The sequence below is a fragment of the Lynx rufus genome, unplaced genomic scaffold (assembly GCF_022079265.1).
Source record: "Lynx rufus isolate CCGP_SWC_20201006 ecotype Redwood Valley unplaced genomic scaffold, mLynRuf1.p SCAF_21, whole genome shotgun sequence".
Taxonomy (NCBI): domain Eukaryota; kingdom Metazoa; phylum Chordata; class Mammalia; order Carnivora; family Felidae; genus Lynx; species Lynx rufus.
Window position 1 is genome coordinate 25,589,825 of NW_025814836.1, and position 15,870 is coordinate 25,605,694.

General features: G+C 40.7%; 1 protein-coding gene across 1 annotated transcript in view; it reads left to right on the top strand.

Annotated features, from left to right (window-relative positions):
• ADAMTSL3 (ADAMTS like 3) overlaps positions 1 to 15,870 on the top strand; it is a 347,278-nt gene that overhangs the window by 309,902 nt on the left and 21,506 nt on the right. Inside the window, exons 23-24 of the mRNA XM_047086812.1 lie at positions 11,499 to 11,681; positions 14,977 to 15,093. Of these exons, the coding sequence (XP_046942768.1) occupies positions 11,499 to 11,681; positions 14,977 to 15,093 (300 nt within the window). The remainder of the gene's footprint in view (positions 1 to 11,498; positions 11,682 to 14,976; positions 15,094 to 15,870) is intronic.

Below are 15,870 nucleotides of genomic sequence, written 5' to 3' on the forward strand. Positions count from 1 at the left end.
ACTAATTGTAGGAGACATGTCACAATTAATGGAGATTCTTGAATTGTTATGTTTTCAAACTCACGTCTCTTTCAAAAATGTGTGGTCACTTAAGAATTACTCAATAGGGGATCTTAAAGGACTCTCCTTTAATTAGTAAAATAATTAAGTTCACGTGTATGGAAGCTGGTGCGATGTTTGAAGAGGTTTTTGATATGGTTTGCCCTTTTTTAATCAAAATATTTAAGAAGATTATTTGCTTCCTGGCAAGTACAGACCTTCCCTAAATTACCAGGGATTCCAAAATAATTGTGTCTGAAGGTGTGAGGACTTACCACAGAGTCTGCATTTTACTATCTTCTCTGTTTGGAAGAGAACATTGCCATGAATAACCAAAGTCACGCAGTTGTATCTTTGAGATACAATGATTTTCTTCCAGAAGATCTACTCCCTGTTCATGTATGCTCAGCAAATATTTATATGTCTGCTTTGCCAGACACTGTCCCCACAGCTTACTGGAGAGGCCTGAGATTAATGTGGTAGTGATTCTCTATGAGAGTGCTGGCCATAGAAAGCACGTAAGAAAAATGAGTTGAGGGGCGCCTGGGTGGCTCAGTCGGTTGAGCGTCCGACTTCGGCTCAGGTCACGATCTCCCGGTTCGTGGATTCGAGCCCCTTGTCGGGCTCAGTGCTGACAGCTCAGAGCCTGGAGCCTGCTTCGGGTTCTGTGTCTCCCTCTCTCTCTGCCCCTCCCCTGCTCACGATCTGTCTCTCTCTCTCAAAAATAAAGATTAAAAATAAATTTAATAAAAAAAGAAAAATTAGTTGAATAAATATATAAAAGAAAGGGTGAGTTGATGAATGAATGAATTGATCCCGCACGTATCTCAGAGCCGAGGGGATAGTTTAGCATAGTCTCTTGCCATTACTCTTGTCCAGTTTTGAGCAGTATGGTCTAAGACCTTCAGGAAAACACAAATTTACTCCTGTGTTCTTGAGGCAGAAAAGTTGCCCTGCCTAATGTTACCATTTGAAATAAGAATGAAGCGTGTAGAAGACATCAGTCATCGACAGCACTGAGGCTGAATGTCCATTTGGGCCTGGATGAGGCCACGAGGAATTTCTGCCCAGTAGAGATCTGGGTCAGCCTCTGAGCTGACGCCGAGCGCAAATACGACGTTAGACAAGTATCAGGAAGCACACGAAGAGCGTCGGTTGTATCAAAAAAGTAAACGTTAGGGGCGCCTGGGTGGCTCAGTCAGTTAAGCGTCCGACTTCAGCTCAGGTCAAGATCTCATGGTTTGTGAGTTCGATCCCCGCGTCGGGCTCTGTGATGACAGCTTGGAGCCTAGAGCCTACTTTGGATTCTGTGTCTCTGGCTCTCTCTGCCCGTCCCCTGCTCACACTCTGTCTCTCTCTGTCTCAAAGATAAATAAACATTAAAAATTTTTAAAAAGAAGTAAATGTTAGTATAAGTGTTATGTCTCCCCCTGCCCCCCCCAAAATTCTAGAAAAGCAAGAGGAAATCAAAGAGAAATTTTAAAAAATGAAACTGTTAATTTGTTAGTTTATTTAACTGCAAGTTGTTGAGAGAGTAGATCTTAGATGTGCTTACCTCAAAAAAGAAATGGTAACTCTGTGACACGATGCAGGTGTTGGGTAATGAACGGGATGGTGGCAGTCATTTCGCAATCTACAGGTGCATCAAACCAATGTGTTGCACACCTTAAACATACACAATGTTCTGTGTCAATCATATCTCAGTAAAGCTGGGGGTAAAGCCACTAAAAGAGAGGCAGAAATAAAAATCATGCTGGAAAGAATGTTAAAAGCCAATCACAAATAAAGCCGACATTAGAAGCAGAAAATAAAATGCTCCAAATAAAATGAGGAAAATTCTGAGGCAAGCTCAGAATTTCTTGCAAAATGCAGAGAAAAAGAACAGAGAGCTAAAAACAATGATACCTAGGGCAATGGGCATGGAAAAGAAAGACTAATAATCACATGATTGGTGTTCCTGAGCAAGAGAAGGAAAAGGAGTAGACACAGAATTTAAGACTTACAAGATAGACAGACAGCTGGATGGATAGATGGATGGATAGGCAGATAGATAGGTAGATGGGTGGTTGGATGGATGGTTGGATGGAGAGAGATAGATATATGATTGATAGATACATAGATGATAGATAAATAGATAATTGACAGATTCATAGGTGATAGATGTATAGATAATTGATAGATTCATAGATGATAGATAGATAGATAGATAGATAATTGATAGGTTCAGAGATGATAGACAGATGATAGGTAGATGATAGATGATGGATAGATGAGAGAGAGAGGGGGATAGAGAGAGAAAAGGAGGAGAAGGAAGGAAGGGAGGGGAGAAAAAAAAGTTTTACTGAATGGAAGCAGTGACTATAGTTTGTAGATTAAATGCTCAGAGTGTTCCAGGCAGAACTGACGAGCAAGTAATACTATCTCTTGATCGTATCCTGGCAAATTTTTTGAAAATTTTAGATCACAGAATCCTGCAGGAATCCAAAAAGAAAAAAAGAAATAATGACAACAGATTACCTAAAAGGGAATAAAAAAATAGGCCTGCCTAGGACTTCTTCAAACTATGAAAGCCCCACGTGACAAGGGCCAGCGTGAGCAGTGTGGAGGAAATCGCATTACGGCACTCCAGTTCTGTGGCCAGCTGAGCTGTTTCTTAGTGAGGAGAAGAGAAGACGTTCCTACACGCTCCAGGATTCATAATCTGTCCTACCCACTGACCTTCCTACCTTTGTGGGAAAAATACTCCCAAAAGCCTGCCCTGTCAAGCAAGACATGAAGCTTAATTATGATCATAGAGACATTGCAATATTAAGGGAGTCATAATAAACATTGAAACAACTTAAATATAGAATTTAAGAATTTATTTTAGTGACTTAAAAATAGATTGCAAATCTATGGGGCGCCCGGGTGGCTCAGTCAGTTAAGCGTCCGACTTCAGCTCTGGTCATGATCTCGTAGTTCGTGAGTTTGAGCCCCACGCCAGGCTCTGTGCTGACAGCTCAGAGCCTGGAGCTTGCTTCGGATTCTGTCTCCGTCCCTCTCTGCCCCTCCCCCATATTGACGTTCTGTGTCCCTCTCTCTCAAATATAAATAAACATTAAAAATTTTTAAAAAATAGATGGCAAATCTCAAAAAAAATTTAAAGAAGATATATGATGAAAAATAAAAATGTAAAATGATCAGAATTTCAATCCTATGTTCTATCAGAAGAAAGAAAGGATGAAGAGGAAGGAAAACTTCACATTTTCTCATCCTAGAAGGAAAATTGGAGATCTAGGAGATATATCTGGTTTGAGTTTTTTCAACTTTTTAAAATTTGAAGGTAGGGGAGGCATTCAGCAGACATCATATGATGAAAAGTCTTGGCCCTCACCTCTGTTCCTGCTCCCTTTGCATCTGTGCCAGGGTATCAACTTGTGTTAGGTTCTTCTGTCTCTTTGCAAAGATTCTCTATGCAAGCACGAAGACTTATTTTTTCCTCTTTTTTATGTAAAAGCCTATTCAACACAGCATTCTACACCTTGCAGTTTTCAGTTGAGAACATTTTTTTAAAAAGTGTTATTGAAGTATGATTGAGACACAAAAAATTGTGTACGCCTAATATACACAATTTGATGAGGTTGGATACATGCATACACCCATTAACCATCATCCCAGTCAAGGTAATCCACATACCCGTCACCTCCAAAACTGAACTTGTATACTCCTTTTTTGTGATCAGTTGGCCATATTTGCATGGGTCTAATTCTGGGCTCTTTATTCTGTTACATTGGTCTATGTGCCTGTTAGTTTTTTAAAAAATTTTAATGTTTATTTATTTTTGAGAGAGAGAGAGGGTAAGTGAGGGAGGGACAGAAAAAGAGAGAGACAGAATCTGAAGCAGGCTCTTTGCTGCCATGCAAAGCCCAATGTGGGGCTCAAATCCACGTACTGTGAGATCATGACCTGAGCCAAAGTCAGATGCTCAACTGTCTGAGCCACCTCAGGCACCCCTATGTCCCTGTTTTTTTTTTTAATTTTTTTTAACGTTTATTTTTGAGACAGAGAGAGACAGAGCACGAACGGGGGAGGGGCAGAGAGAGAGGGAGACACAGAATCAGAAGCATGCTCCAGGCTCTGAGCCGTCAGCCCAGAGCCCGACGCGGGGCTCGAACTCACGGACCGTGAGATCGTGGCCTGAGCTGAAATCAGATGCTTAACCGACTGAGCCACCCAGGCACCCCACTATGTCCCTGTTTTTAATGCCAGTACCGTTCTGTTTTGATTGCTATAGCTTTGTGATATATTTTGAAATCAGGAAGTGTGATACCTTTAGCTTTGTTCTTTTTCTCTTAATATTGCTTTGGCTCTTTGGTGCCTTCATTGGTTCCATATGAATTTTAGGATTGTTCTATTTCTGTAAAAAAAAATGCCATTGGAATTTTGATGGGTATAGCATCGAACCTGTAGATTGCTTTGTGTAGTATGGACATTTTAAATATTAAGTCTTCCTGTCCATGAAAATGGGATGCCTTTCCATTTATTTGTATCTTCTTTACTTATTTGCATGGATGCTTTGTACTTATCTCTGTGTACATCTTCCGCCTTCTATGTTAAGTTTATTTCTAAGTTTGTATTCTCTTATAAATGAGATTACTTTCTTCATTTCCTTTTTAGATATTTCATTGTTAGTATACAGAAATGCAACTGATTTTTGTATGTTAATTTTGTACCCTTCAACCTTACTGATTTTGTTTATTTGGGGTGTGTGTGTGTATGTGTGTGTAGTCTTTAGGATTTTTTACATAAAAGATTATGTCATCTGAAAGCAGAAATAATTTTACTTTCTTCCGACCCAATGCCTTTAATTTCTTCTTCTTGCCTAAGTACTCTGAGTAGGACTCCCAGAACCATTTTGAATATAGGTTTCAAGAGTGGGCATATTTGTTTTTCTTTCTGATCTTAGAGGAAAAGCTTTCACTTTTTCATCATTGAATATGATAAGGGTGATAAGCTATGAGCTTATCATATATGGATTTTATTATGTTGAAGTAAGTTCCTGCAATATCTAACTTGTTGAGGTTTTTTACCATGAAAAGAGTGTTAGATTTTGCTGAATACTTTTTCTGCATTTATTGAGATGATTATGTGTTTTTTATCCTTCATTCTGTTCATACGATCTGTATCACATTAATTAATTTGCATGTATGTTATAAGATCCTTTTAATGTGTTATTGAATTCAGTTTGCTGGTATTTTTTTTGAAGATTTTTACATCTGTGTTCATCAGGAATGTTGGCCTGTAGTTTTCTTTTCTTGTAGTGGTTTTGTCTGCCTTTGGTATCAGAGCAATGTTGGCCTCATAAAATGAGTTTAGAAGTGTTTCTTCCTAGGGGCACCTGGGTGACTCAATTGGTTGAGTGTCCACCTTCGGCTCAGGTCGTGATCTCACAGTTTGTGAGTTTGAGCCCTGCATTGGGTTCTCTGCTGTCAGCTCAGAGCCTACTTCAGATCCTTTGTCCCCCTCTCTTTCTACCCCACTAAAAAATAAAAAATAAACATTAAAAAAGGAGTGTTTCTTCCTCTTAAATGTTTCAGAAGAATTTGGAAGGATTGTGTTAAATCTTCTTTAACGGTTTGGTATAATTCATCAGTGAAGCCATCTGGTCTTGGACTTTTGTTTGTTGGGAGGCCTCAGATTACTGATTCAGTTTCCTTATACATTATTCACACCTGTTGAAGTTGTCTGTTTCTTCATGATTCAGTCTTGGTAGTTTGTATGTTTCTATGAATGTATCATTTCCTCTAGGTTTGGTGTATAATTATTCAAATTATGAATAATTTGTGATCCTTTTGGTTTCTATGTCATCAGTTTTCATGTCTCCTTTTTCATTTTTTATCTTACTTATTTGAACCCTTTTATTATTTTTAGTAAGGATGGATAAGGGTTTGTCAGCTTACTTTCTTTTTTCAAAAACAACTCTTATTTTTGTTAATATTTTCTATTGGTTTTCTATGCCTTATTTTGCCTACTTGTGCTCCAATGCCTGTGTTTTTTAATCTTCCTTCTGCTAATGTTGGGTTTAGTTTGTTGTTCTTTTTCTAGGTCCTTGAAAGATAAAGTTAGGTTGTTTGAAATATTTCTTCTTTTTAAAAATTTTTTAATGTTTATTTATTATTGAGAGAGAGAGAGCACGCGCAAACAGGGGAGGGGTAGAAAGAGAGGGAGACAGAATCCAAAGGAGGCTCCAGGCTCTGAGCTGTCAGCGCAGAGTCCAACATGGGGCTTGAACTCAAAAACAGCGAGATCACGACCTGAGCTTAAGTCGGATGCCTAACTGACTGAGCCACCCAGGTGCCCCAGATCTTTCTTCTTTTGTAACGCAGGCATTTATTGCTATAAATTTCCTTCCTACTACTGCTTTTCTTGCATCCCACAGATTTTGTTAGGTCCTATGTTTATTTTCTTTCATATTAGGTATTTTCTAATTTCCCTTTTGATTTCTTCTTTGACAATGGTTGCTCAAGAGCATCTGGGTTAATTTCTACATGTTTGAATTTTCCAATTTTCCTTCTGGTACCAATTCCTAGTTTTTTTCCAGTGTGGTTAAAAAAGATACTTGGTGTGGTTTCAGTCTTCTTAAATTTGTTAAGACTTGTATTCTGGCCTAACATGTGATCTGTCTTGAAGAATGTTTCATGTACACTTGAGAAGAATGTATATTCTGCTATTGTTGGGTGGAATATTCTGTGTCTTTCTGATAGGTCCATTTGGTTAATAGTGTAGTTTAAGTCTACTGTTTCCTTGTTAATTTTCTGTCTGGAAATCCTATCCATTGTTGAAAGTGGGATATTGAAGTCCTCTACTATTACTGTATTGCTATCTATTTCTCTTTACAGATCTGTCAATGTTTGCCTTGTATATTTAGGTGCTCTGATATTGGATGCATAAATATTTATAGTTATTTTAGCTTCCTGATGAATTGACCCTGTTATCAATATATACTGACCTTTGTATCTTATAGCAGTTTTTGACTTAATGTTGTCTAATATAAGTACAGACACCCTGCTCTCATTTGGTTACCATTTACATGGAATATCTTTTTCCATTCCTTCACTTTCAGTCAATGTGTATCTGTAATTCTAAAGAGAGTCTCTTTCAGGCAGCATATGGTTAGAGCTTCTCTTTAAATCAATTCAGCCACTGTGCCTTTTGGTTGAAGAGTTTAATCCATTTACATTTAAAGTAATTATTGATAGGTAAGGACTTAGAATTGCCATTTTGTTCATTGTTTTTCTGTCTTATTTGTGGTTCTTTTGTCTCTCTTTTCCTCTATGTCCAACTTCCTTTATGATTTGCTGATTTATTAATACTGGCATGCTTTGCTTTCATTTTTCTTTTCTTTTTCTTTTGTGTATCTACTAAAGGTATATTTGGTGTGTGATTACTGTGAGGGGTTACATAAAATATCTAATAGTTACAATTGATTATTTTAAGGTGATAACAATGTAACTTCAATCTAATACAAAAAACTCTACACTTTTACCTCTCTGTCTTCCTACTTTATGTTACTGATGTCACACTTTACATGTTTTTACATTGAGTATTCTTTTTAAAAAAATTTTTTTTAACGTTTATTTTCGAGACAGAGAGAGACAGAGCATGAATGGGGGAGGGTCAGAGAGAGGGGGACACAGAATCTGAAACAGGCTCCAGGCTCCGAGCTGTCAGCACAGAGCCCGACGTGGGGCTCGAACCCACGGACTGCGAGATCATGACCTGAGCCGAAGTTGGCTGCTTAACCGACTGAGCCACCCAGGCGCCCCTACATTGAGTATTCTTAACAAATTTTCATATTCGAAGTCTTACTTCTTTTTGTCTTTTATTTCTTTTGCTTTTAATAATCTATTTATTTAAAATATCCCAGAGTATCACAGAATAAGTACATCTTTATTATATTCTTATGTTCACCTAATACATTCAACAGCATATAAAAATAATTATTCAGGGGCGCCTGGGTGGCTCAGTCGGTTGAGCATCTGACTTCGGCTCAGGTCACGATCTCACGGTCCGTGAGTTCGAGCCCCGCATCGGGCTCTGGGCTGATGGCTCAGAGCCTGGAGCCTACTTCCGATTCTGCGTCTCCCTCTCTCTCTGCCCCTCCCCCGTTCATGCTCTGTCTCTCTCTGTCTCAAAAATAAATAAAATGTTAAAAAAAATTTTTAAAAATAATAATTATTCACCATGATCAAGTGGGATTCATTCCTGGGCTGCAGGGCTGGTTCAATATTCACAAATCAATCAGTGTGAGACATCACATTAATAAAAGAAAAGATAAGAACCATATGATCCTGTCTATTAATACAGAAAAAGCATTTGACAAAATTCAGCATCCTTTCTTAATAAAAACCCTCGAGAAAGTCGGGATAGAAGGAACATGCTTAAACATCATAAAAGCCATTTATTAAAAGCCCACAGCTAATATCATCCTCAATGGGGAAAAACTGAGAGCTTTCCCTCTGAGATCAGGAACACGACAGGGATGTCCACTCTCACCGCTGTTGTTTAACATAGTGTTGGAAGTGCTAGCATCAGCAATCAGACAACAAAAGGAAATCAAAGTCATCAAAATTGGCAAAGATGAAGTCAAGCTTTCACTTTTTGCAGATGACATGATATTATACGTGGAAAACCCGATAGACTCCACCAAAAGTCTGCTAGAACTGGTACATGAATTCAGCATGGCCGCAGAATACAAAATCAATGTACAGAAATCAGTTGCATTCCTATACACTAATAATGAAGCAACAGAAAGACAAATTAAGAAACTGATCCCATTCACAATTGCACCAAGAAGCATAAAATACTTAGGAATAAACCTAACCAAAGATGTAAAAGATCTGTATGCTGAAAACTATAGAAAGCTTATGAAGGAAATTGAAGAAGATACAAAGAAATGGAAAAACATTCTGTGCTCATGGATTGGAAGAATAAATATTGTCAAAATGTCAATACTACCCAAAGCTATCTACACATTCAATGCAACCCCAATCAAAATTGCACCAGCATTCTTCTCGAAGCTAGAACAAGCAATCCTAAAATTCATATGGAACCACAAAAGGCCCCAAATAGCCAAAGTAATATTGAAGAAGAAGACCAAAGCGGGAGGCATAACAATCCCAGACTTTAGCCTCTACTACAAAGCTGTCATCATCAAGACAGCATGGTATTGGCACAAAAACAGACACAGAGACCAATGGAATAGAACAGAGACTCCAGAATTGGACCCACAAAAGTATGGCCAGCTAATCTTTGACAAAGCAGGAAAGAATGTCCAATGGAAAAAAGACATCTCTTTAACAAATGGTGCTGGGAGAACTGGACAGCAACATGCAGAAGAATGAAACTAGACCACTTTCTTACACCATTCTTTTTGTCTTTTAACTTTTATATTGGAGTTAAGAGTGATTTATACAGACCCATTACAGTATTAGAGTGTTCTATATTTGTGTATATATTTAGCTTTTCTGGTGAGTTTATACTTTCATATGCTTTTGTGTTTTTGTTTTGTGTCCTTTCATTTCAACTTGCAGAACTCTCCAGCATTTTTTATGAGGCAGGTCTGATGATGATGAACTCACTCGACTTTCATTTGTCTGGAAAAGTCTTTATTTTTCTTTAATTTCCAAAGGACATTTTTTGCTGGGTATATTATTGGTTGACTGTTTTTTGTTCTTTTGGTAATTTTGCATATATCAATATTTCATTACACTGATGTACTACAAGTTAGTTAATGGGTCCCTGTTGGGTACGTGACTTGTTTCCAATCTTTTGCTTTTATATAACTGCATAAATACAGCATTTTTTATGCAGGTATGTTGATAGCATTAATTCCCAGAAAGGGGGATTATGAGATTCAAGGATCAATGTGATTGTAATGTTGAAAGATCTGGTCAAATTAATGCCAACTAGTTTGTTTTTTTTTAAGTAAATTGTAACATTATTAGAACTTTAAACACAGCGTTTAGTTTCCACTTTACAAGACAAAAGGGAACAAAGAAAGGATAAGCAAAAGTCAAAGGCCCATAAAATCAGAAGGTCTAGAACAATGACAATGTAAACCTGAACATATGTGTAATCACAATAAATTGGTAATAGGGTTAATGCTGCAAAGACTCTTAGATTGGGTTTCCAAATAAAGCCTAATGATATACAATTACACGAGACATTGCTGGAATAGAATTGTACAGAAAGTTGTAAAAATTGGACAAAAGTATATTAGGTAGAAGAAAACAAAATATCCAAGAGTCATAATAGTAAAATCAGACAAGATAGGATTTAAGACCTTAAAAAAGGATAAAAAGACATCCATTTAAAAAAAAAAAAAGTAAAATCCACAGTAAAGTGGAGGCAACATGAACTGTCATGTGCTGGATAAGATAGAATACATAGCAACAAAAATGGGGAAAACATAAAAAATGTGGTAAACATAGTAGATGGGAACGCTTTTTCTGGACGTGAGCTCTCAAGGAGAAGCAGGTTAATAAGGACACATACTAAAAGAAGATAATAAAATTTCATTCTTGTAAATATTTGAACTTTACACCCTAAAAAGAAATAGCATACTTTCTTTTCAAGTATGCATAGAACATTTGCCAAAAAAAAAACCGAAATGATTGTGTGTTAGGCCATAAATGTGCCTTAGAGATTTCAAGAAACAGTTGTACAGATTACCTTTTCTTTTTTTTTTAATTTTTTTTAAATGTTTATTTTTGACAGAGAGAGAGAGAGCGCGCGCGCGCACACACACGCACACACACACACACACACACACATATGAGCAGGGGAGGGGCAGAGAGAGAAGGAGACACAGAATCCAAAGCAGGCTCCACGCTCTGAGCCATCAGCACAGAGCCTGACGCAGGGCTCGATCCCATGAACCGTGAGATCATGAGCTGAAGTTGGACGCTTAACCGACTGAGCCACCCAGGCGCCCCTCCCTAAAGATTTCATATTTTTTTTCTAAAGGAGGAGCATTTTGTTGGCTGCGTGCAGCAAACAACTTAAAGATTCACATTAGTATTTTTGTTTTCCGGAGACTCCTCTGTGTTAACCCACCTCTGGGAATGTCTCTGTCTCTACCTCCAGCTCCACCAACCCCTCTTCTCCCACCACCCCACTCACCGTCACATTTCTTTCCTTTCCTGATACAGAGCAATCCTGCCCTCTTTGGCTCCCATTGAGTCGCATCCATAAACCAGTCAGGTACACAGTAGCCCAAAGCCCTTTGCTTTAACAGGACCCCCTCCCTGCCGTGGAGGAGCCCCAGACCTAGAAATAAATAGTCATCTCTCATACTTTATGTAATTCAGCCCGTTTGCTGCCGTGCGGTCAGAATGCTAAACAGTATCTGTCCTGTGGTTCTGTGGCCCTATTCTTAAAGGAATTTGCTTTTTGTCATATTTGTTTTTATTCCAAAGGTGTCCCTCAGCCTAATATAACTTGGTTGAAGAGAGGAGGACCTCTGAGTGACAATATTTCCTTGCTTTTCAATGGATCCCTGTTGTTGCAGAACGTTTCCCTTGAAAATGAAGGAACCTATGTCTGCACAGCCACCAATGCTCTAGGAAAAGCTACGGCAGCATCTACACTCCACCTGCTGGGTAAGTGTCGGGTGCTTCTGGTTCAAGTGCTTCCTGTCATACATACAGAGCAGGGCCCGGTTTCTTCCGTCCTGGAGTCGCGGAGTAAACGGGATGGACGTTAAGTGGTTGTAACCCTGGCTTGTCTCCGCCCGCTCACACGCTGCGCACTGCATCTGGCACTGTCTTACCAGTTCTTCTCTTAGAAGGCTGTCACTTTCCTGCTGCTACTTCCGTGGCACACAGTTTTCTGCCCAGAATCCAGACCCTTCGTGTTCTGCCTGTGTATTTGCTCATCTGCTGACCCGACCCCCTTCCAGGCCAGCAGCGAGGTCTGTTCTAGTCGGTGTGGTTTCCTGCGCCATGATCCGATGGAACCCCCCACCCACACGTGGTTTCCCTGGAAGTACAGCTTCCGGGAGTGCTGCTCTCCCAGGAAGAGGTGTCCGTCACTGCCTTTCTCACTGGATAGTTGCAGGGCCAACTTCTGTCACTTACACAGGGATTCCTGTCTCCTGTGTGACTCTGATTTCATTTGACCTCTTTTGTCTGGTCTTACCGTTTGGTATCTGATTAAGTCCTAACATACGTTGCTCTCCAACTGTTTCCTCTTTTATTTACGTTTCCTCAATTAAATTGCAGGTCCTTTCATGATAGAGACCATGTCTGATATCTTATCTTTGCAGCCCTGAGGACATAATATAGTCTGGGGGCGCACAATAGGTTCTCAGTAAATACGGATCACTTGAGTCTTAAGACACCTTACCATTGGGTGCATGTTGTAATTTGGAGATGCTCATCATAACGCGCCCGTCGACACAGGATGACAATCGGGGATGATATCTGGAGTTCATTCCCTTCCCCTGCGTTCATCTCTTTTGTTTCTCAAATTCCACATGGAGTTGAATCGTGGTATTTGTCTTTCTCTGACCGACTTATTTCGCTCAGCATAATACACGTTGTTGCAAATGGCAAGATTTCATTCTTTCTGATCCCCGAGTAAGGGAAGGAAAAATAAGATACAGACAGAGGGGGAGGCAAATCATAAGAGACCTTTAAAGACAGAGAACAAACGGAGGGCTGCTGAAGAGGAGGTGGGTGGGGGATGGGCTAGATGGGGGATGGGCATTGAGGAGGGCACTTGTTGGGAGGAGCACTGGGTGTTGGATGGAAGCAAGGAGTCACTGGGTTCTTCTCCCGAAACAAATACTACACTGTATGTCATCTAATTTGAGTTTAAATAAATAAATTAAAAATATATATTTGGAGTTCAACGAATTCTTGTCACCAAAATGGGCTTTAAATTGTTGAGATCCGGGGCGCCTGGGCAGCTCCATTGGTTTAGCACCGACTCGAGCTCAGGTCATGGTCTCACGGTTCGTGGGTCCGAGCTCCGTGCCGGGCTCTGTGCTGACAGCTCAGAGCCTGGAGCCTGCTTCAGATTCTGCGTCTCCCTCTCTCTCTCTTCCCCTCCTCTGCTCACACTCTGTCCCTCAAAAATAAATAAACATTTAGGGGAGCCTGGGTGGCTCAGTCAGTGAAGCGTCCGACTTCGGCTCAGGTCACGATCTCACGGTCCGTGGGTTCAAGCCCCGCGTCAGGCTCCGTGCCGACAGCTCAGGGCCTGGAGCTTGCTTCGGATTCTGTGTCTCCCTCTCTCTCTGACCCTCCCCTGTTCATGCTCTGTCTCTCTCTCTCTCAAAAATAAATAAACAAATAAATAAATACATAAATAAATAAATAAAATAAATAAAAATAAAAAAATTTAAACTGTTGAGGTTTTAGGACTCAATAAATAATACTCCTCTCTCCTGCCAGGGTCTGGAACCAAGTGAGAGTTGCTCACAGAAGTCAGTCAGACGGACTTTAGGGATCATTCGATAATCCTGTCTGTAGCTCCAGCACCTACCACAGGTTTAGTAAGTGCTAAATACGTGTTTCACAAATGAATGGAATTGAGTCATTGGTGGACGTGGTATGAGATTACCATAGGTTCCACTGCTGAACCAAGAGGATGATGGGAAAGAACCTTCTCCATGGTTTTTCTTGTTGGCAGTTCGAGGAGTCCAGGGTCATAATAGGTGGGAGGTGCCCATGTGGGGATTGGAACCACTGTCGGGCACGAAGCACTTGGATGTTCACTCACTCCTCTGACACAGTAGCACAGGGTTGGGGCAGTCATTTTTATTTTATTTTCTTTCTTTTTTTGGGGGGGGGCGGCAGTCATTTTTAATCCTGGTACATACATGAGGAGACCCAAGAAACTCACAGAAAGTTTTCCTAAAGCCCAAATATATATCCTTCTCTTTTATTTTTTTTTTTAGATTTCCTAATATTTATTTATTTTTGAGAGGCATAGAATTCAAGCAGGGGAGGGGCAGATGGAGACAGAGAACCTGCTTCCATGTTCTGAACCGTCATCACAGAGCACGACGTGGGTCTCAAACTCATGGACCATGAGATCATGGCCTTAGCTGAAGTCGGACGCTTAACTGACTGAGCCACCCAGGCGCCCCTATAGCCTTCTCTTTGAGCATTCTTCATACTACCCCTCTTGGACTGGCTGTGCTGATCAGGAAGGCACTGGTGTACCTCCCTGTGGCCCTTCCCAAAGACCTTTGTAGTCTTCTAAGATCTTGGAATGGAAGATTCTCAACTGATGGGCTTGACCAAGCCTGTCTGATTGCTGAATGCCTTCCCCATGCTCTGAGAAGCGCCAGCCTTATCCCTCACTTCTGCTCCTCTCCACTCCTGAACCTGCATGGCTGCCTCAGCTCTGCCCTGCACACCTCTTCCCTTAGGGGTTCCTCCTGCCGAGCAGCTCATGACTTGGCTGAGGAATCGAGAACATCTTACATTGCCAATACATGGCGTCCCTCCGCCACCCTGCCCTCATGCTCGAGTTTCACTGCCTTTCAGAAAGGCCATCTCCCCCATGTGAAGTCCCCTATAAAACGTCACCCATTCTCCTGCTGCTGAGGTGTCCCTCAAGAGGAGGGGTTTTGCTGTTCTTAGATGCTTCTTCCAGTCCCTTTTGGCATTAGGGGGACTCCATTTTTTCCATCGTCTTAGGCTATAAACCCTGAAAACATGCAGACACCACGTTTTAGCACAGCTGTTCTAACTGAACACCGATAGCACCCCACACACCCCCACAGAACCCCCAGATCTGTGTGGGCCTGAGCATCCGGGACAGAACATTTCATCGGCAGGAGCTGACTTCCTAGCGGCTGTCTTCTTTAAGAACACCCAAGCTGGAGTAAGAGGTAGATAATGTTTAACTGGTAAACAAGTGCTCCTTCTTTCTCTCTTTCAGAACAAAGACGGTTGGACAGTAAACGTGGATTTCCCAAGGACCAGAAAAAGCATAGGCTCCAGGCATCTGACACAGAAACCAGCAGCAGTGACCCAACAGGAGAAGCCCTACCTTCAGGTCGGAGCTTTTGACTTCTTAAGGATTTGCCATTCAAGAGGCATGTGCGAGGAAAAGGATTTAGCTAGGATGCTCCGTATCTTGCCCTTCTCGATAAGTAAAATTATTCCTAGGCACTTGGCCGGCTTTTCCCTTGCCCTCAGGCTTCTGTAGCTCAACTCGTTCCTTCCATATCGAAACAGTTTTGAAAAAGAAATCGCTCCCGAGGAAGCCCGCGGGGCTCATGTCCCAAATGTGCATCATTATTTGTGATAAAACAGGTGTTGGTTTTCCAGTTTCTAAACGATGGCCAACTTGGTAAAATATTCACAGAGGGGAGATTTGCTAGGAATTCTGGAAATGATTCCTTCATTCTTCTCTTTTTATAAATTCTTCCCTAGACTTACTAACTTTGTTAGGCATCGGTGTTCGGTCAGGAGAACCTGATGTCAGTATTCCAAGCTTGCAAAACTCTTCAGGAGGCCAAGAGAGAGAGAGGTAGGGTTAAGAAAGTCAGAAAATCTGAAAGCACAGAAGACCAGTACTGATGATCTCAGAGTCTTGTAGCTCAAAAATGGGTAAATCACAGAAGGACACAGAGAAGCTCCTGTTATACTTCATGCTTTAGTTTCTACAGGAACAGTACTGGCTGCATCATTTCACCCTTTTAAATCTTGAACGAGTGCCTCTCCTTTGCAGAAAGTATCCCAAAGAATAACTGTGTACATAGGGATTCTAAGAATATAGTTCCCAGGCTCCCACCTTCTCGGATGCAGGAAGGGCCTGGAAGAAGAGAAT